Genomic DNA, 22,189 nt, shown 5'->3' with positions numbered 1-22,189 from the left:
CAGACTCCACCTCCCTCCCCAGGCCGCCGAGCCCGGCTCTGCCATCTGAGCGTCTCCCCGACAGGCGAGACAGAAAATGGAGAGAGCGATGGAGGGATCACCCCGCCCGGGGGTGGATGCCGGCCACGCAGCCCCTTCCTCGCCCAGTGGCCGAGCGGAGCGGCTTCTCGGGAGACGAGTCACCGGCCCCCGCCTTGTGCCGCACCGATGGCGGGTGCGGGACCACCGGGAACAATAGCCGCAAGGAGGCTCCGTGCCCCGGCACCGAGCCCTCCGCCCCGGCCGAGCTTCCCCGTGCCCAGCTGGGATCCTGCTCCACCTGTGATCCTCCAGCAGCCCCCTGTCCTCTCTGCCTGGCCAGGGAGGGGGGCACAAAGGGGCTGCCCCGATGCTCTCTCGCTGCTGAACACTCCCCAGCCTTTAAGTCATAGAATCAGTCAGTTTGGAAAAGACCCTTGGGATCATCGAGTCCAACCATCAACCCCACCCTACAAAGTTCCCCCCTACACCATATCCCCCAACACCACATCTAAATGACTCTTAAACACATCCAAGGATGGCGACTCAAGCCCCTCCCTGGGCAGCCTATTCCAATCTCTGACCACTCTTTCTGTGAAAAACTCTTTCCTAATGTTCAGTTTAAACCTACCCTGTTGGAGCTTGAAGCCATATTCTCTTGTTCTATCGCTAATTACCTGTGAGAAGAGACCAGCACCAACCTCTCTACAGTGTCCTTTCAAGCAGTTGTAGAGAGTGATGAGGTCTCCCCTCAGCCTCCTCTTCCTCAAACTAAACAGTCCCAGCTCCTTCAATCGCTCTTCGTAGGATTTGTTCTCCAGGCCCTTCACCAGCTCCGTTGCCCTCCTCTGCCCCCGCTCCAGCACCTCCAGATCTCTCTTGGATTGAGGTGCCAAAACTGGACACAACACTCCAGGTGTGGCCTCACCAGTGCCGAGTACAGGGGGACAATCACCTCCCTACTTCTGCTGGTCACACTATTTCTCATACAAGCCAGGATGCCATTGGCTTTCTTGCCCCCCTGGGCACACTGCTGGCTCATATTCAGCTGCTTGTCAACTAGAACCCCAAGTCCTTTTCTTCCAGGCAGCTCCAGCCACACTTCCCCAAGCCTGTACCGATGCGTGGGGCTGTTGTGGCCCAAGTGCAGGACCTGGCACTTGGTCTTGTTGAAGCTCATACCATTAATGTTGGCCCATTAATGGTCAATAAAGTTCTCCTTCCCAGGATCTGAGGTGAGTGTGGGGCGTAGCTGGGTGTCTCCGGCTCCCACCAGCACCTGGAGCTTGGCCCCACTCCCCTCACTGACCCCTGGGGGGTTGGCTCCCGCAGGAGATTTCAGCCACCCTGGTTTAGCAGAATACCCAGCGCCCTGCCCCCAGGAGCTGGCCTTTTACTACCTGTTCTTCGTCAAGTCCATGAGCAACCAGCGAGCTGCCCAGAAGCCTCCTGGGCAGTGCCATCTCCATTTTCATCACCAGCTGCCACTCAGCTCCTCCAACTCCCACCACTGAGCCAGAGTAAGAATCTTTGTTAAAATGCAAAATTAAACCTCGGCCCTTCATTAATCCTCCAAGGCCCAGGCTGAACTATTGTGCCCAAATTGTACCAGCTTCTTGCTCCTGGGCCATCAAACCAGCGCACAGCCTGCAGCCATTAAGCTCCTTTTAGATGCGGTTGCCCTAAGGCCACCGCAGACAGCTCTACCTAGTGATACCAACAGCATCTCAAAAGGTTTTCCTCAAGTCAGAGAAAACACTTGAATGTTTCTCCACAAAATCCTTAAGGGTTAGATTATTCAGAGCTGTTTTGAGCAAGAGACAGCTTTGCAGCACCCAGATCTGCTGCCCGCTGTGCCCACGCAGGAAGCCCTTCAGGGAACTCCCTGGCTGAGAAGCCAAACACAGCAACCACCCCACAGCCCACCCTCACACAGGCTTCACCAGTCAGGACAAAAGCCCTAGAAGAAAATGCAACCACGCCAGGAGACAGAAATCCCATCACCACCTCGGCTCCGTCCCGCTCCACCTCCATGGTGCAGGGTGGGCCAACGTCAGGCACTGCCCAGCCTCAGGGCACCCACAAACCAAACACGTTTGTATCACAAAGTCAATGGAAGGAGAACAGCGGGTTATGAAGAAGATTATGGACGATGCTACAGATTTGTCTTGGCCAAACCGGAGTGGCAGGAGAGGTGTCCTGCTCCCCACAGGTTCCCCTCTGGGGTGAATGCCAGGGGTTTGCTGAGAAACCAGAGCAGAAGATGGAAGGAACTTTTTATACTGGAAAAAAAGCGTAGCTATGTTAGACCAAGAAAACCAAGACTAAAGAACCAATATTTTTTTTTTTTAGACCAATAGACTGATTTTTTTTTTCCCCCCGTCATGCATCAGGAGAAAAGCAACACAGCAGGGCTGTGGGTAATGGCTGAAGCACAGAAGTCTCTTTGGCACGTCGCTATTTAACATGTTAAGTACATACAATACGTGGTCAGTGTTTATAACACACAAAAGCACAGGCAGGGCAGGTGAGAGCTCTGCTCCGACCCACGGGGAGATTTCCAGGACGCGTGCTCGGTCCAGGGCCTGGCACGGGAACGGTTTCAGCTCGAGTTGCAGAAGGACCTTTGTAACCCTAAGCTGCAGCCGTGCAGAGTTAAAAGATTGCTCAACAGATCATTACTTTAAATTTCCAACCTAAGCTGACCTGAACATCCACAAATAGATCTTCTCCTGCTTTTGCTGAAATACTTTTGCACTTTTAACTTTAGAAAAAGGCTCACACGCGGCTTAGAAACTTCTGCCCGAGAGCTGAGCCTGGGGCAGAGCAGAAGTAGACCCTACCCTGAAGTTCAGCACCGTCTCAGAGCCTCAAGGAGTTTCAGGAGGAACCAGACCCGAACTCCACCGCTCTCACCTCTTCCTCCAACCGCTCCCAAAATACCTGCTCTCCTTTCCATGCAATCAGCCAGAGGAAGCCAAGAGGGGTGGGCAGTGAGCCCGCCTGGTGCCGGGCAGCCTGGGTGGCCTGGAGCAGGTATGGCGAGTGCTGGCAGCCTGGTTTAGCTGGCTTAGCTGCAGGGATGTCCTAAATGCCACCTCAGATGCCTCCCCGCCTGAACAGCTGGTACTTGCTCCATTAACACTAACCACCACCAGCCTGAGCAAGGAAGACAGGGTTATTTTCACGTAACCGGGCTCTTCTGAGTGTCACACACGTTCATGAAGGGGGAAGAGAGAAACCTCCCTCGTTTTCTCACAATCACAACAATCCTAAAGGTCTCACCATACTTTGAGGAAGAGAGGAGGCGAACAGAACATGGGCAGCATGTTCCTCAGGCCAGTTGGCAGTAATTAACCCTTATTCCTCCCAGTAGCAATGCACGCTTTGCAAAGACAGGGCTGGTGCTCAAGGGGCCACCCTGCACCCACCGAGGGAAATGATATTCCCTACGGAGATGTGCCTGCGTGCGTTGGGAACCCAGCATGTGGGTGAGCTGCCATCTGGTCCCACATGCCCCGGGAACCCACCCCCAGGGAACTGGGAGCACAGGACAAGCCACCGAGATGCTGCAATCTCTCTCGGGGCCTGGAGCCAGTCAACACCCTGAACAGCATCTTTATAATCAAGGGTGAGCCCAGGTTTCTGCAGGACACGGAGAGAGTGGTTCAAAGCACAGCTAATGCCCACCCCTCCTGAAATACAGGCGGGTCTTGCACTCACCAAGAGGTGGAAGCAAGAAGCCAAAGGGCGAGAGTACTGGTCCTGTCCTCTGCAGGGAGGTGCCCCTGCCCAGGACAGCGGACTCGGACTTCTGAGTACAGGTGTTCCCTTTCCAACCCTGAAACATTGCTACCTTCCATTTCCGTTTGGCACCACAAATAAGGCTACTGTAAATACTCTTTCACTAGGCAGAGGGCACCACTTCCATCCCTTCTCTGTATTAGCATAGAATTGTTGGGGTTGGAAGGGACCTCCAAGATCACAGAGTCCAACCATCAACCTGGTACTGCCAAAGCCACCACTGACCCATGTCCCTCAGCACCACGTCTGCCCGGCTTTTAAATCCCTCCAGGGATGGGGACTCCACCACTGCCCTGGGCAGCCTCTGCCAAGGCTTGACAACCCTTCCAGTGAAGAAATTTTTCCCAGTATCCATCCTAAACATCCCCTGGCACCACCTGAGGCCATTTCCTCTTGTCCCATTGGTTGTTCCTTGAGAGAAGAGACCAATTCCCCCCCTGGCTACACCCTCCTTTCAGGGAGTTGTAGAGAGTGAGAAGGTCTCCCCTCAGCCTCCTTTTCTCCAGGCTGAACACCCCCAGCTCCCTCAGTTGCTCCTCACAAGACTTGTTTCAGGTCCCTTTACAAAAATAGTCCATTTCCTCAAAGCCTAAAGAGGTCCTTGGGTGAACTGAAAGGCTGCTGAGCCACCGAGGTGGCCTCCCAGAAATAACCCCCTAAATTTGCATGAAGAGAAGTTACTATTTTATAACCTGGAAATCAGGACTGGGATGGTGAGTGCTACCTTTTCATCTTTACAGAATGACAGAAGAGCTTATAGATCTGTAATACCACATTTAGTGTCTGGTCAGAAAGGCACCCAGAGGTGAGCATGTAACAGAAATATGAAGCAAGAAGCCTTTGAGAAGGGGGATGAAAGGACAGAAGCTCAGGGCTATCAACTCTGTACGCCAGCAAGAGGGAACAAGAGATGGCTGACCTGCAAAGCCCTGCCTGGACTATCAGTCATGGTCCCCTCCAAAGGGTACGAGCCATGGTGGAAATCCAGTTGTCGGCAGTCCCGGTATCCCCAGCAGTAAGAGGAGGGAATGCCGCTGTGCCGGAAGAGCTGAGCCCTGAGCTGCGGCAGAGCAGCTGCACTAACTTACTCCAGGGGAGCTTTAACTCATGTATTAAGGCTCCAGGTGCTCATTAGGATTTCCATGAGCCAGAGTTAAGGATTAAAGCACCACTACTGCTATCTTCAAGGTCATTTCCATCAGCAGTCAGTCCTTGGGGAAGAAATTAGGAGTCCTACAACCAAAGCAAGAAAGCTCTTAACCAACACTAGCCCAAGGGCTCGTGGCGGCAGAGAGGGGAGAGCAGCCAGTGATCCATGTTTGGGGTGCTGCTGAGAAAGGGAGAAGCTCTTGGGCAGGCCCCTGCTGAGCAGAGGACATCAGTGCTGTGCCCTCTGACTGCCGAGGCCACGGGTAATTAACTCAGCACTCAGCATGCCTGCAGGGAGCAGGGTTTCCAGCCAGCCTTCCAAGCAGCTGCTTCAAGGCCAGCCCTGAAGCACCCATGGGTTAGCAGACAACCACGGAGCACCCATTGGCCAGCGCCCGACCTCCATCCCTCCCGGCACACCGGCGTCTCACGCCGAACTCACAGCCCTCCAGAGGGGTCACAAAAGGACTCAAAGGAGGTTGTCAAGAGCTTCCATCAGCTCTGCCTCCAGCTGCTGACAGGAGCTCCGGGAGGTAGGTGGAGGCAAGTGCTTATTTATACAACTCACAATTTGAAGTGGCTTTCTCTCCCTTGCCATGGGGGACAAAAAGCCTAGACTTCCCAAAACAGTAGGGGAGGGGTGTGGGGCTGTTGTTGGTTGGTTAGAGGGTTTTTATTCTCCCAAAAGGGAAAAATAATTTTAAAGAAATCGAAGGAACATTTTGATAAAATATCAAAACCCCATAAATCCTTTTCAGAAGGTCCTCTGAAACTGTAAAATCATCTTCAGGTATTCAAAAGGAGCAGAAGACCCTTTAGTCTAGAAGATGTTGTAACCATCTGTGGTTACAACTAAGGAGGGGGGCAGAGTGGGTCAGGATAAGCCTCCCTACACAGGAAAGGAGCCCAGTGAAAAGGAAAAGCTTCCATGGTTTACTAAGTCCAAAGTTCCAGCCTACGTACCCCAAAAATATTGGTCCAGAGAGGGGTGACAAGGATTACAGATGGCTTCTCTATAGACTGGAGCTCTTCAGATGTCCAATGGGAATGTGAGAGGTCTACAGAATCCCGAAAGGCATGGAGATGCTCACACCTCACCAGTACTCCCAATACAAGAACTGGGGTCCATCAACTAAAACAATGTGGGACAGGTTCAAACATAAAGCAGGAGGGGTTGCCCCCCGCAGCCCGGCAGCCCAGCCCTTTGCCGCAACGAGTCACAGCTGCCCATCTTTGCCTGGCTTTAGTAAGCAGCCACGTGAACTCACGGAAGAAAATTCTACCAAGGGCTCACAAAACACCAATAAAATGTTTCTAGGTTAACAAGTCGCTGAGCTGCAGATCCTCACAGGTGGGGGTGTACCAGAGAGATGTCACCCCAGGCTCTCCCTGCAGCATCCACCGGTGACCCCTGTCAATGGGGCTTTCAGTGGACCCAGCCTGGCCTTTCCACGTTACCTGGAGAGGCTTTTGATGGATTTTCCATGTGTTCATTGACTTTTTTTTTTTCCCCATTCATACCTGGATACATCTGCATCAGTCTCAGCTCAGTCTCATACAGAGTTGTTGGGTTTTTCACACTTCCAGTGTGACACCAGGGTAATTCCAACTTGAAGCGTAAGACCCATAGCAACATGGCCATACCTTCATCTCTCCCCGCAAGAGCCCACCCCTCAACCTAAGGCGCAGCAAGAAGCTCTTCCAACAGAAAGCATGAGATGTTGAAGCCAAACCAGAGAGGACAGGGACTACACCAAAAACACTGCGTGCACGACTGCCAGAGCTGACAGTTCAATTAATGCAGAGAGCACGTTTCCGTTTCTATTCCAGTTGCTCATAGATCACATGGGGACAATCCCACAGGAGACGTCACTATTTCCTCCAGCAGTCTTTTTTTTTAACATGTTTAACCTAATTTTTCATGTCCTCAATTTGAATTTCCAGCCCTTTGACTGTTTCTGCCGCTCTTCCCTGCACTCCTTCCAGCACAACAATATGTTTCTGGCAGAGGCGAGCCCGATGCTGACGCTGACACCGTGTTACTGCAGCAACACCTGGCTCCTGCCCACCCACAGCCCCATCTGCAGAGCACCCTGTCACCTTCTAACCCTGATTCAAACTACGCCCCAACGATGTTTTCAGTGTATCTTCCAACATTCCTGCTCTCCAACTTTCTTCCTCCCATCAGATCCCGCAGATGTTGGGTTATTTCTTGCTGGAGGCATTAGAGGCACTTTACCCGAGTTTATCAGCAATCTGGCTGCTTTGGCCGTGTTTCAGTCTTTCATAGAATCATACCATCATTGAGGTTGGAAGAGACCCTTGGGATCATCGAGTCCAACCATCTCCCCTACTCTACAAAGTCCTCCCCTACACCATGTCCCTCAGTACTGCATCTAAACGGCCCTTAAACACAGCCAGGGATGGTGACTCCACCCCCTCCCTGGGCAGCCTGTTCCAATGCCCGACCACTCTTTCCGTGAAAAATTCCTTCCTAATGTTCAATCTAAACCTCCCCTGTTGGAGCTTGAAGCCGTTCCCTCTCGTTCTGTCACTAATTACCTGTGAGAAGAGACCAGCACCAACCTCTATACCAACCTCTTTCCAGATTCTTTTACACCATATTTTTCTGTGACTAATTATTGTGAAATTTCTGCTACTTTGGTGGCACCAGAACACATTATTAACATGGTCTTAAATCTTCATTGAGAGGTGACAGAGGAACAGAATGAGAAATCCCAGCATTAACTTTTAAAGCTAAAATAAATCAGTAAAGCACAAAACCTGGATGACTATGTCAGCAGTCCAAGGAGGCAAAAGGGGATTCCAGTCTTATTAACTTTCTTTCCCCCAGTATGTTCCAGTAACAAGTTTAGGGGTAAACCTACCCTACCAACAGCCACAGTAATAAAAGTCCTCTGTATGATATTATTATGTATAATACACAATACTATAGTGCTCTTATTTCCCTTTCTTGTATTTAATCTCATAGATTTAGCAGCTGTACAAAATCTGGACACACAAAGACAGAACAAAACCACCCGCAGAAGACAGTGGCAGATTAGAACAGATACTCACCATCCTCAGACACCCTCCAAAATCTCCTGGTTCAATCACAGCTCGGTCCTTCCACTAGTCTCACCTGCAGCAAAGAAGAGACAACCCAGAGCAGAAGTTTAGGTCAACAGGAATGATACTTCAGCATGAACATAAAGGGGGAAAAACTCTGTAGCCCGCGAGGCCAGCACCCTGTTCCTATCACTGCCAACATGTTTTGTGCCCTTTTGAGACCTGTTGGAATTTAGACCCAGCACCACAGGGGAGACACCAAATCCCTTTGGTCAGGCACGACACGCAGGGCTTGTTAACCACCAGCACACACGGACCAGTACCCCAGAGGTGTAAAACACCCCCCGGGGCAGCAGAAGGGGGCTGAAGGAAGACAGACTCAGCCATTACGGTTCAAGGACACGGGGAGGATCCTTGCTCATACGAAACTCCAGTGCTTGGAGAAGATCGCTGTGGTTTTGGGAGGAAATAATCTCTAAAATCAAATCTCGTCCTTCCTAGGAGGTAGGGCAGGATGCAAGAGCTCAAAGTGCCATGCAAAAACCAGCAGCCCCTTCTGCTGGCTTTGTCCCCGCTAGCAGGAGACAGCCAGGCAGCAAGGCTTGAGCAGAGTCCTGCTCTGAGAATGTCCTTTCCAATAGCACTGGATGGTCCCAAGGTGATCCTGGGATTTCCAGGGAGGAAGAGATGCTTCCTCAAGGCTTTCAGATGTCTCCGACATGGGATGATTTGATCACCAACGTCTCTCTCCTCTGTCCGAGTTCTGCCCCCTGGTCTGCTCCTCCAGCCCCAGCAGGGGACGGAATTACACACAATTAAGCACTGCCTTCGGAAACGGGTTGGCAGCTGCTCTGTGCCCTCCCGCCCCCCGTGCCCCTCACCTGACTGTGCAGCCCCCTCACTGCAACATGGAAACCTGCACGCGTGTCCCAACCATTTTTAAAAGTAACAACGTTTTAAGTGGGGATGTTCAGCATTTAAGTGTAGCCTGAAGATGGCTGAGGCTTCATCAACTCCACCTGATTTCTGCCAGCCACCAGCAGCCTGTAGCACACCAAAGCTCCAGGAATGCTCAAGCTCTTCAGTAAGTTTTGCCGCCACTTATTTTAACCTTTTTCCTCCTTAGATGTAATACAAATGTCAACAAATGTGGAATTGGAGATTGTCTAAACGTCTCACACAACATACCTCAGCTGAGAATTACCCCTCCTTCCGCTGCTGAGGAACGGGGTCGGCGCCAGAAGAGTTTTGGAGAAGCTACTCAAGGCTTTCCTTCCACTCAGAGATTTCTCTCCCAGCCCAGAATACTTAATTTGTTTATAATAATTCATTAATAATGCGTTTGACACCCACACGTCACAAGGACAAGCGGAACACCAGCACTAAGGAGTCATTTTTGAGATGTGACCTTCACCGTGAGCCAGCAGCACACGCAGCCCCCAGCTCCCCCAGCCCCTCACGGCAGGGAGCCCGGCTGCACCCCCAGCCAGCGATAATTACCCTTGGACTCTCAGTTAATTTCTCCTGTCCTGCCATGCACTCAATGAGAAAGGACAGGAGAAAGGAATGGGAGTTCAGGAAGGATTCAAAACCTGTGCGCTGTATTATCTGACATCGAAAAGCAGATCACCAAGTTCCAGGAAAATAAGAAAAAACCCACAATGGGAATTAACTTTTTTGCTAGAAAAACAGAAAAAGTCAAATACTGTGGTATCTCCCTTCAAACCCAGATCCAGACTGGCTCTTTTCAACTATAAAAGCCTTTTTTCCACTACTTACAAAAAATGATCACGCTTACCAGACTTGATGTATAGAAAAAAAAATAATCTAGTAGCAGCTCACCACGCCACTGGGAAGAGCCGCTGCCAACTGGTGACTTACAAATTAGGTGAAAAGCACAATTAGCACGAGAAGTAAAATGTTAAGTCTGCTTTGTCACTAGTCTGAAGATACCTGAATTATTGATAACACCAAATGACACACGCGTACTTTTCCTGCAGTACAGTCTGTACCAACTTATTGAATCATTGCTAATGGCTACTTCAGTTTCTCACTTCCTTCCTTGTAGGAGAAGTCGGTAATCACTAGAAACTGCGACTCTCTTTGGCTACGTCACGTCTGAGGATGTTCCTCCTCGCTCCCACCCCTGGCTGCTCTGCTCTCCCCAGCCACTTGCCCAGGGAAAGGCGGGCCAGGGAGGCCGGGGCTCCGCAGCGCCTTAGCTCAGCCGGCAGGAATGTTCCTCTGCCCCAGGCCTTCCTCCTCCTCCTCCTCCCCCAGGCAGCCATGAAGCAGCTCCTGAGGATTTATGGGGTGAAGGAAGCCAGGAGATACCACAAAAACTCCAAGTGCTGCTCGTCCCACCAAGGACCTCCAGCACTACCCGAATATACACGTCTGCGGGTGGCGTTGCCTGTGCACTGGTGCAGCTCCACGGGCTCATTCCAAAGGCATCCCCTGCTCCAGGGCTGGCCATGGTCCTTCTGCTGCTGTGTTCAACCAGCTCCCGGCTCTGCCTCTGTGACCCCAGCCCCGGGGAGGGAGGACGGAGCTGCCCTGTGTCACCTCTCCGGGCTGGCATCTGCCACCTCTCCTGCAGGAGCCACCCGTGTGGCCTTGCGGCTGCTCAAGGGACAGTTTCTGTGCAGGAGGCACAAAGCTGGCAGCCCGCTGCCCTCCCCACTGCTTGGCTGGGGGAGGCGTGGGACGGTGCCACCGGTGCTGGTCCTGCTGACGAGGCCAGGGGGGTGACATCTGACACACCGGGGCTGGGGGAGGTAGAGAAAATAACTCGCTTCACTTAAGCATTTTTATAGCCTGTATCCTACCCTGGAACTATAAATCTCAGAGCCAAATCCTCAGATAATAAGGAAGTGTCAGGGTTGAGAACACTCGTAAAACCCTCAGTTTGCTCTCCCCCAGCCTCTTGCCTATGTGACTCAGCTTGTTACTGCACACTTCGTTAGGCAACCGTGTTAATTCCTCCAGGGAGCTCTGCCTCTCCCAGGGCAAAACAGAGTGCCGGGGACGGAAGCAGCGCCTGGAAACCCCTGCCCTGCTTCCTGCAGATGCCGACAGAGACACGGGGGCTGCGAGGGAAGAGCCGGGACAGCAGAGTCCTGCCCGCAGAGCTGGACCCGCCGTCCCCCTCCGGGACCCTCACCCCCCACCCCGGCCAGACACCCCCCACCCCATCCGTGACTCCTCTCCATTTTCTGGGCTGCAGCTCCGGACTCACACACCTGGGGGCTGCCCCTCAGCCACCAGCCAAGGCAAGGTGCGATACAAACCGTACGTGCGCTGGAAAACTCGACTCTCCAAGCAAAGAATGAGGCTGTCAAAAAATCAGAAGAAACGTTTACTCTCTCTGTGTTTTGCGGAGGTGCCAGGAAAGCGTATTGCTGCTTCATCAGCGTGTTTTTACAGGAGCCTCACAGAAAACCTTGTGAAAAGCTTAATAGCCCTGCCTTCAGCACAGCTTGATTAACGATGGCAAGCGGGGCTTAGGGAACGCTGAATGATGAGGAATGTCACGGCTGGTCCCTGCCATGGCTGCCATCCGCACACTGCAGGGAGCGGGGCCCCTCAGGAAGGAGGGAGGATGCTGTCGGGGCACGTGGGGGTATTTCGGATGCACACATGGAGCTTTGGAAAGGTGGGAAACACAGCAAGTGCCCATGATGGCTTCCAGCCTCGTTAGCGCTGCTGGGACACGGCTCTTGGTGCGCACCCGGCGAGGTGGGTGGCCTCTCTGGCAGCTCCCCGCTACCAGGCTCGGTTTTAATTGCTTATAAAACTTCACCAATTGTTTGCAGTTGGAGCGAAGCTCTCTGTGCTCAGTGCCTGCCCCAGGCAGTGATTTCATTTTAATTTCAGCTAAAATAGTAGAGTTAGTCCTGATGTGCTTAATGGGGAAAAAACAAGCCCTAATATTAAACGGGAGATGTTAGAAGAAACAACCAGGAACCCCATTAGCCTTATTTTGATCCCAAATGAAACAGAACAGCCATCTCAAGCCTCTCAACTAATTAGAGGCTAAAAATATAATTGTCAGACCACATAGTTACATGCAAAGCAGATTGTACGGGATGGTCTTTGTTATTTTAAGCAAAATTACAGGTCCGAGGGCTCTTTCTAATGAAGGCCGCTACCAGCTGGTCTTCAACAACACAAAGGCTTTTACTGATGAATAACTATTAAAAGAAAAGCTTGGGCTACCAGAGCTTCAGAATGTCAGCAGATGACGATGACAAGTTGCCAAAGTATTCAGATTGCTCCGCAGCGCTCAGCGATCGTCATTGAACTGCAGACGGGTACGACCAGAGGCGAGGTACGAGTTCAGAGACCCAGAACTACCCACGGGACGAAGGGCTGCTGTTTCCCAGGCCCTGGACCTCACAGGACCTCACAGTCACCTCCACACGAGCTGCCCCAACAAGGAGCAGGCAAAAAGTCTACTGCACTGATACAGCAAAGTCATAAACAGCAGAGGCAGTGAATTGACGGCGTTTCTGTCCCCAGCGCTGCTGGGCCATGGCTACAACTGCCTCCGGGTGGCCAAGGCTCAGACAGCAAGTTTGAAGCAGAAAGACAAAACTCATCCAGTGATCCAAAGCAAAAAAACAAGCTCCCATATGCAGCTTAAAAAAAAAACCAAAAAAAAACCCCAACATTAAAGAGAAGACTTGCTCAATATGTTTAAGTATTTATGCAAAGTATAGGCAGCTCCAGGCAACTCTGCTGACAAGGATATAACTCAATCCAATTACTGGTAGATGAAGTTTCAGAATTGGATAAATTCCATCAAGCTTATGAAAAAAAGCTGGCCTTTTTACTGCTTAGAGTGCTTAAAATGGATCAAATCCTATTTTTTGTCCAGATCTGAATACATGAATCCCGACAGGCCTGTGAGTAAGCAGAGCTGCCCGTGATGCCCTCGGCACACCCCAGCTCTGGCTGCTCTTCCCGAGGAGATGGGTGGCTCAGGGTTACAGAGCATCTCACACACCCAACATCAACCTCCTGCGAGATACCAGGAGGGGAAAGGGTGTTCCCCCAGGAGAGGGGGGCACCCCAATGCCACACAGGCATTACCCATCCCAAGTACCAGGTGATGGTTGACGGTCTCAGACCAACAAGGACCAAGACACGGGCATCAACTCTCTCAGCCTGTGGCACAGAACCACGTCCTGCCAAGAGCTGAACCGCCCTGGCTTCCCCACAGCCACCATGGCAGCTGGGAGAGGGTAACGGCCTGCAAACCTTCCTGCCTGTCCAATCTAAGAGTCAGTTTGGGATTAAAATGCCCAGAAAGTGTTTTCCTTCCTATTTAAAAACCTCTTTGAAGACTGATTAGGCTCCTCTTGCATTCAAAGCAGGAACATCAAACACAGGATTGCACCCGAGAGATCGGACCGGGACACATACAGCAGCTCTTTGCAGAATGGCAGAGAGACCAGAGAGAGCTGCCGCAGCCAGAAACGCTCCTGACCACACAGCATTATCCTACAGGAGAAATTCACCTTTTGGCCCCAAAACATACCCCGATTTGGCTAGTGTGTTGCTAGTCCACATGCACATTCTCAGTCCAAAGTGACACAGCTGTGCAGTGCAGATGTCAGAGGCCTTGCTCTGAGCCAGTACCGGTGACAGTCACACAGGTGACATGGGAACAGGTTATCCATCCCTCTGGACTGACAGCTGGGCATCGAGGAGGAGAGAAACTGGAGCCGCATGTGCCAGCTGCAGAGGAGGGAGGCAGAATGCACGCGTGGGTACGATTACAGAGAGTACAGAGGCACGGGAGGATGGAAACTAGAGCCCCGCTGGGGAGCAGATCCCTGAGGAAATGCTGAAGGAGCAGCAGAGGGAGGGAGGGAACGGGCAGGGCGAGTTCAGGGAAGGGATTTCAGGAGCACAACTGCCACACAGTGAAAGGGGTAAGGATTTTAGGGTTGTTCAGCCTGGAGTAGAGAAGCTCTGGGGAGACCTTATAGCACTGTTCCAGTCCCTAAATGGGCTACAGGAGAGAAGGGGAGGGACTCTTGGTCAGGGAGGGGAGCCATAGGACGAGGGGGAAAGGTTTGACACAGCGAGGGGAGATTGAGATGAGATCTCAGGAAGAACTTCTTTGGTGTGAGGGTGGTGAGAGCCTGGCCCAGGTTGCCCAGAGAAGCTGTGGCTGCCCCATCCCTGGAGGGGTTCAAGGGCAGGTTGGAGGGGGCTTGGAGCAACCTGGTGTGGTGGGAGGTGTCCCTGCCCAGGGCAGGGGGGTTAGAATTCAATGATCTTTAAGGTTCCTTCCAACCCCAACTATTCTATGATAATTGGGAGATTTTGCCAAGCTCAAGGGTTTTGCACCAGCAGTTCTAGTAGAGCAGCTAAGGCAGGGTGAGGAGGGGATGGACTTTGGTCTGAATGGGCCACATACTGGAACTTACCATGAAAGTGGGGAAAAGTCAGCCACGGGAGGTGAGCAGGAGCAGAGACAAGCTTTGCCTTTAAGGAGGGAGATACTACAGCATGGGGAAGGAGTCAAAGGCAGGTGAGAAATTGAGAACAAGGGGGAATAGGAAAGGTGCAACGGGGAGGAAGAGACAGGATGAGGTCGGAAGGAAAACGACAAACCAGAGGAGAATGTGTGCCTGGGCAGGGAAAAGAGAAGAGTGAAACACAGGGAGGGACAAGGGGACGGTGACACAGTGTTTTGCCTTTTTCCCTCTGCAGTAAAAAGGAAGGGGACAGAAGACTGGAGAAGTCAGAGTTGTGCCTGGAGCAGCCACAGGCTTAAGGCCCTACAAAGCCAAGCTCGTGTTCAGCAGGGAACAGAGCAGCCCCACAAGCCTTAAGCCCACCCCACTGCAGGCAGCCTGGCCCTCGAGCGCTGCAAGGGATGGACAGTGTAGAAGGGAGCGCTGCCGAGGGTGGGAGAAACAGCAAAAGCAGCAGCCGTGGAAGAAAGGATGTAGGAATGCAGAAGAGGGTGTGGAGAGAGCCAGAGGGAGAAATGGGCAAACAAGACTAGAGCTCGGGGGAGGAAAATACCACCAGAATTCGAAAAATGCCTAACTCAATAGGCTGGGCCAGATAGAAGCACGCAGTGAAGACCTGCCACCCATCTCTGCGCCTCAGGCCCAGGAACAGCTCAGCCTGGGGACTATGGCAAAGCGGCCTAATGATAACTTGGTTTGTGGAAGAGTGAAGGGGGAGACCCCTTGTGTACCAAAGATGTAGGACCACTTCACCACCGTCTCCATCCCATCCTTTCTTCTGCCAAGGTGACCCTGCCACGTCCCACTCAGACAGGAGTCAGGAGAGATGGATACAGAGAGGAGCCAGAAATGAGCTTAGGCCATGTGCATGGCCAGACAGACTGATGGACTCCAGCTCATAGGACACCTACAGCAAGAAGGGTCCAGCAGTGCCACCCAGATGTCATCAATGTGTGCAAGATTATGAGGGAAGGGAACACAGCCCAGCGCTTTGCCAGTCCCTTAACGAGCACTGCTATCCATCACTGCAATGATTTTAAGCATAATTAATTTCAGCAGCAAGCCCGCCTGCCAGCTGACTCCGCTCTTCACATTCACAACAGTGAAATCAGAATTACAAGGGGAAACCAGTAACTGCTAAGGAAGCCTCACGCCCCACAGAGCAAGGACCGTTGGCACACATTACTCCAGACCATCTCCTTCCCCTTACCAAGGCTGTGGCAGAGAAATCCCTTGTTCTGCCAGAGAAGCAGCCAAGAGGCTGGGGGCAGCTGGTGGCACCAGGTGGCAGCAGCACACCAGGGACGCTCCCCTGCCAGGTCAGCCTCTGCCACCTCCTCCATCTTCCCAAGGAGCTGGCAGAGAACAGGCCTGCCGAGGGCTCTGTCCCGTGCCACACGCCGTGCCACATGCCCTGCCATCCCTGCGCCCCGTCATCAGCCAGCGCGGAGCCGAGACACTAGCAGAGAGCAAGACGGACCCCTCAGTCATTTCAGGGGCACATGGAGGAACCATGGACTTAAAGAGCCCCCTCTGCTCCCGTGCCATCCCCACCCTCCAGGCCCTTCATCCCGAGCTGGCAGAGACAGGATTCGAAGCCAAAGCTCTGGTCTGAACTTCATAACCACCGGACTACAGGAGACAGGAAGCACAGCTTTTTGGCAAGCAGTTCCAAAACCCCCTGTAACTCCAGCCCGTTGTTCTCCAGTTTTGTTTGCTTTTCTTTAAGAAAGCAGTTGGGACATTTCAAGTCACAATTAAGCCTTTATTCAAATACAAACAATTGCCTGGTCCCTACCCAAAGCAGTGCAGATGGACCCATCCCAGCTGCAGTCCAGGCTCCTGCCTGCTCCCGGTACTCCTCCCGCAGCCCCGGGGGACGCGTGGGCTCTGGGCTCCCTCTGGCTTGGCCACTGGCAGCCCTGTCACCTCTCTCCACCCCATCCCGAGCTCAGATTTTAACTCAATCTCAGGAAGGAAGCAACAACAGCTTCAAGGAAATGGTGCCTGTGCTACTGAGGTCACATCCCAAGTTACCAGGCTGGAGAAGTGCTGTCTAAACCACTCTCTGTGCAAACACTCATTTCTTCTTATGCATTAGGAGAATTTACCTTTTAATTCCCATCAACTTGCGGAGTCTTTGACGGCTGTAGTTCTTTCTGAAAGGCAGTCTTTGGGAATGCAAAAAAAAAGCCTGAAACATGTGACCCAAATGCAGCAGAAGGCTCCAAAATCAAAAGATGAAATCCTGAAGTGGTGCCGCCCCCCTGCTTGACCCCACACCGACTCTCCCCAGCCAAGCCCACGGCTCTTCGGAGCTGTGACACGCTCGTACTCACCACACGGGTACTTTAAAGTACTTTCAAGTAAACAGCAGCAACACAACTTCAGCCCAGTTGTTATTACAAATATAACTTCCATTATTCTTTTATACAGGAGTGTAAACATACTCGTCCGGTATTATTTTAGAAGTCCTAAGGTTTGTAAGACATCTGCCTGCAGCCAGAAGACAGGACTGTTGGGTAAAGGCAGCTGGAGGCAAGGCAGGACACCTTTGGCACCCAAACCGGTACTACACTAAACTGGTGCCTGCCTGCAAGCATCCAAATTCCCCCTGGGATTCAACAGAAAGTGTCTGAAAGAAAAAAATATTACTGTTATTCCAGGTGATCATATGCCCTATAATGTCCCTGTAACACCACTGGGGTTGGCAGTCCTGAGATGGACAAGCTTCCCGCTGCGGCTGCCTCTCCTCTGCTAAAAATGAACCATTTTTAGTTACCCGCATAAACACATGTGAAAAAGCTACAACAAAACTAGAGCAGGTCTGAGAGGACAACAGAGCACCAAGGTTTCTCCTCTTGACTCACCCAAACTAAGTCACTCAAACCAAACCCAGTCTCCCCAGCAGCCTCCCCACAACCAGCCGCACCGATAAGACGAGGAGGATCCTGCGCCGGGGTCTGTGGCGCTGACAGTGACGTCCAACCACTTGAATTGTGGCTGGGACACACGCCTCTGCTGCATGGTCCTTCCTGCTCCTGCTGGAAACCCAGTTAGTTCCTCTTCAAAACTTGCAATAATTGCACCTTTATCAAATTAAATACACAACTCCACCTTCCACAGGAAGGACACTCTGCAACAGAGCAACAAACATCTGCTCAGGGTTTCTGCCATCAAGCTACAGGAAGACAGATGACCACAAGATGAGGGAAAAACCATTGAGAGTTGTTATTAATAAGTTAAGAGCTCACTTTCGATTACATGTTCAGCTTGAAATCTCTCGCTTTTTGCTGAGCACGGTCACCCAACGGTCAATCCTGCCAGCTCCTACGGAAGTTTCTCCAGATGGTACATTATGACGACATCCTGGATGTCCTCCTTCCCCATGCCTCTGTGGAGACAAGCCCTCTCAGGGCTTTGTATTGTCACCACTGCCCTTCCCAACCAGGCACATACAGCAATGAACTCAGAAACTTGCCCTTTGTGAGGCTTTTCTAGGGGTGGTATCTCTCCTGATCTCAAGCAATACCTAACCTGGCTTTAGCAATTCCCCTCTCCCACCCCAAGCCCCTGGTTTAAGAAGGTTAAACTGGAGCCTCTGGTCTTTAATTTCTAGGTATCAGGAGCCTTCAAAAATATTTTGCACTTTAGCAGTGGAAAATCATCTGAAGGGATTGCCTTGCACACTGACCTGCTTTCATTAATAAACTCACCCCAAACGATGTGGGCAGGACACTAAGTTCAGGTGAGCTTAACTGCTACCATCAGCTTAACTGTTTCTAAAAACAGTGCTGTCCATGACGTCCACCCAAAAGGCACTCTGAGAAAGGGAAATCCCCAGCCAATCAATAAGGGAAAGAAAAAGCAATTCGATATATATAGCAAGTCCTCTGCTTATCTAGCAGTAAGAGCTGCATAAATTCACACGCGCTGTCCCTTCCCCGCTGCCAGCCTCCAGCAGGACAGGGTATGCAGACAGCCCGGTGAGAAACTCAGAACTAAAATGAGCCTGAGGATTTATATTCACCTGCTATAATTCACATGGTCGGGTTTTTTTTAGTGCCAGAAACAGAGTCTGGGATTTCTTACCTTTAATAACTCACTGTATTAAAACTCATTAGGGATCAAATTCCTGCCTCTAAAAGGTTTAGGATAAAAATGAAGCACATGAGTTACTACACCTAAACACAAAGCCAAATCTCAAAAGGGGATTTTTATAATATAATACAAGATAGGCACCTTCCTCCCGTCGGCATCGCTGACACACACAGATGAAACCCCATAGCTGCTGAACCCAGTGGCAGATCTCTCTCTCAGCAGCTCCAGCCAAAGCCACATTTCCCCAGCACACGCTCTGCACGGCCAGCCAGCGCCCGGGGCTGCAGCACCCCTGGGTGCCGGCACCGCCGAACAGGCAGAGCCAAAAGCTGCAGCTTTGCAAGAAGTGGGAGTCGCAGCACTCGAGGAAGTCCCGCTCCCCATCCTGTGTCGCGCCAGTAACATCTCTTTCCCTAAGATTTTTGGAGCCCCGGGGAAGCGGGAGCAGCAGCACAACCCTCTGCAGCACCACATGCTCCTGGCTCCCTGGGAACTCCCATGGATGAGCCCAACGCTCGTTCAAGCTCTGGCTTTGACTGTTTCGTCATTAATAAAACACGCTGAAAACATGACTTCCTCTGCTACAAGACCTATTGAACCTTTTCTGAGAAGTCTTGGTAACTTCCTCTCATATTTCAATAAAAGAAGGCAAGGCCAAGGGCGGAACAGTTTCTGTCACACCTCTGGAAATTCCTCCAGTAGAAACACCTGCTGAAAAAGGAAAGACGCAATAGAAGAGAGAGAAAGGGAGGGAGGGGGTTTCGCTTTTCATAGAGTTTGTGTTTTTATTATAAAACAAAACTGTTAGTCCACTTCACAGGATGAAAACACTTTTGCTTCCTCTTTTGCCTCATTTAGCAATGGCAATGAGAGCTCTGCACAGTGTTTCCTCATGAGACAGAATGTCTCCGCAGAACCTCTGCATTCAACAGTTTTATATTAAAAAATAATCTCCATTTACTCCCCTGAACAAAACAGGCTCTGTCTAGGATCACCTCATCCAGCATCCAGAGGTGCTTGGCTATCTTCTTTCTGATGGAAACACAGAGAGCAGGCAGCAGAAAGGTTCTGTCTGCCTGCTGGGGGGTGACAGTCCCCAGAGAGCAGTGCCAGCAGGCTGCAGATACTGACTTTTAGAATTACAGAAAGGGGAAAGAGCAAAGAACACAGAAGGTGAGGAACTATCTTGTGCCAGTCCAAGGAGTGCAAAAGACAGGAGGGAGTGGTGTGAGTCACTCACTCGCTGGCACATCCCAGCCCTGGCATCCACTCCTCCTGCAGAGCCGCATCCAGTGGGTGCTGGCTGCCCGACGGCAGCGCGGCATTCCCGCTGGCAGCTGCCTGCAGTATGTCTCCAGGCTGCCCTGTGATGAGCACAGCACCTCGGATGCTACCGGCTCTCCTAGTGGGAACAGTCAGTGGTGTGAGTCAGCCATGGGCACAAGAAAGGCCATTACCAATTCTTCAGACAAAAGCGCACCTCTTCAGTCATTTCTTCTGATCATTTATTCGTCTTAAGGTACTGCAGGGGCTTCCCTGAAGGCCCTGCTCCTCTCTAAGTCCATCAAATCTCAGCCTGAGGCAACTCCATGAATTATCTCTTCCTGCCCCAAGTCTCATCCCTCACCTTCAGCAGGCAGAATAGCTCCTCCCCAACGCAGTTCTTCGTGCTACCAACCTGCTGTGCTACAGAAAGAAAGCATCTGCTCCTCTAGGTAGTTATCAGGCTGGCACCCTGTTAACTCCCAGTATCACAACAACTTACAGGAACAGAGTCAACATCATCACTCAAGGATTAAGCAAAGCTTAAGCAAAAATTAATTTTGCCCAGGTCACCTCTCCTAAAGACACTGTCCCCCCGAGGCTCCCATTGGGTGTTCTCACCAGGCATGGCAGATATCACTGGAAGGATCACAACCACCAGGCGGAGGAACAGACATGGAGCTGTGACAGCCACGGGGCCAGTGTCAGCAGAAGGACCAGAGCAAACCTGCTCCAGCAACAGCTCTGTTTGAGGTACCACTTCCACTGCGGGCAGAGGAGCACTTGACACTGCCCTACGAGATGGTATAATCTGGCAAAGCTACAGGGAAAGTCTGAGACTTGCTCTTCAGTCCCCTCGGGGATTTCTGCGCGTACCTCCAATACACGGGGGTCTCCCAGCACTGCCCCTTCCCTTCCGCAGGACTTCTCATTAAAAGATTGTGTGTTTTTGCTGTTACGTGCCCTTTAATTACAACTGCTGGTAGGATGACACACCGCAGGTTCAAAATTCCCCAAAAAATAGGGACTTCACAGCTTAAACAAGCACTTCTCCTTTGAAATCAAGGTACTTTCTTTTCCCATAGACAGCTAAATCCAAACGGGAAAGCCCAGCCTACATCAATAACAGACATTCAGAGCCCAATATATTTTTCACCTGCCTGAGTTAGAGGCAGCAAGGCCCTTAGTGGGGTGTCAGGGTGGGACCTGGAGCAGGAACAGGAAAGATACACAGCACTGTGTTATCCCAGGGATGATATAACTCCCTAAATCTAATAATAAAATTACTTTATCAAGGCACTGTACTGCACAAGCTGCAGTACCAATCCGAGCACAGCAGAGTCAGAGTTGGCATCAGTACCAGAATTCACAATTGCTTGGTTAACAGACCATCAGCTCAGCCAGGTTACAACTTCTACGCGAAGATCCACCTCTGACCTCAGCTCTGTCCCTCCCTGGACACGGCATTATTCCCTCCTCCTGCAAAAGGGAAAGAGGCAGCACACAGAGCCCGGTGGGAATCAGGCCAGCAGATGGAGGAGCTGCCTTGCTGCAAGTAAGAGGAGATTTCTCTTTGCCCAGGCCCTCTCTCTATACCCACAGCGACTTGCTGGGTTTGCACACATATCCATGGCCTCTGGATGCCACCAGGTCACCGGAGAAGGTGCACAGAAACAAGGGACACAGAGCTTTCCTTTCTAGAGTAGTCGCCTCTTGTCAGCTGCTTGCAAAGGGCATGGATATGAAAAATGCAAGCCAGTAGCTCCCCTAACAGAGAAATAGTAAGCAGTGGCACTTTCTAGAAGCAGATGATCTCCCCTCCTTACCAGGCAGGTGATGAACAGCCTTGTGCAGGTGAGAGAGGTGTTTGCAGGGGACTGAAAAGAACCAGGCACATTGTCTAGAAGCACAAAGGACTCAAATACACTGAAAGAAATGCTGATATCCCAGAAAGAGGAGACAAAGTTAATTGCCCTGCAGGGATCCCAGCCATCATGGTCCAACCCAATCGGATTGTAGGGAAACGGGCTGCCCAGGAGCACCACCGAGGCAGGCAGATACTCATCACACCAGGACTTAACAGCAGTTCCACAAATCATGAGGATCTCAGCTTTGAAAAAAAAAAAAAAAAAAACGCGTTGAAAAGTGGGTATCAGCTGCCTTCTGTGCCTTTTTTCAGCTACCTGGCAGCTTCGTCCAACGTCAGCTCCTGCTGCTCAGGATGGCGTGATGACTGCCCTCCCTACACAGTGATCCAGCTTGGGAAGGGGGGAAAGGGGGAAAGGAAGGGAAGG

At 51.5% G+C, this 22,189-nt stretch overlaps 1 protein-coding gene across 2 annotated transcripts in view; it reads right to left on the bottom strand.

The window, feature by feature from the left end:
* The window catches only part of LOC106894448 (myotubularin-related protein 4-like), a 37,816-nt gene that overhangs the window by 8,835 nt on the left and 6,792 nt on the right, over nt 1–22,189 (bottom strand). For both annotated transcript variants that reach the window (XM_014953094.1, XM_014953093.1), the window contains exon 2: nt 8,050–8,113. In XM_014953094.1, the coding sequence (XP_014808580.1) occupies nt 8,050–8,052 (3 nt within the window). In that variant the 5' untranslated portion in view covers nt 8,053–8,113. The remainder of the gene's footprint in view (nt 1–8,049; nt 8,114–22,189) is intronic.

This window comes from Calidris pugnax, unplaced genomic scaffold (genome assembly GCF_001431845.1).
Source record: "Calidris pugnax isolate Ruff unplaced genomic scaffold, ASM143184v1 scaffold133, whole genome shotgun sequence".
NCBI lineage: Eukaryota > Metazoa > Chordata > Aves > Charadriiformes > Scolopacidae > Calidris > Calidris pugnax.
The sequence above is the reverse complement of the archived record's forward strand: the minus strand, read 5'-3'. Positions and strand labels throughout refer to the sequence as shown.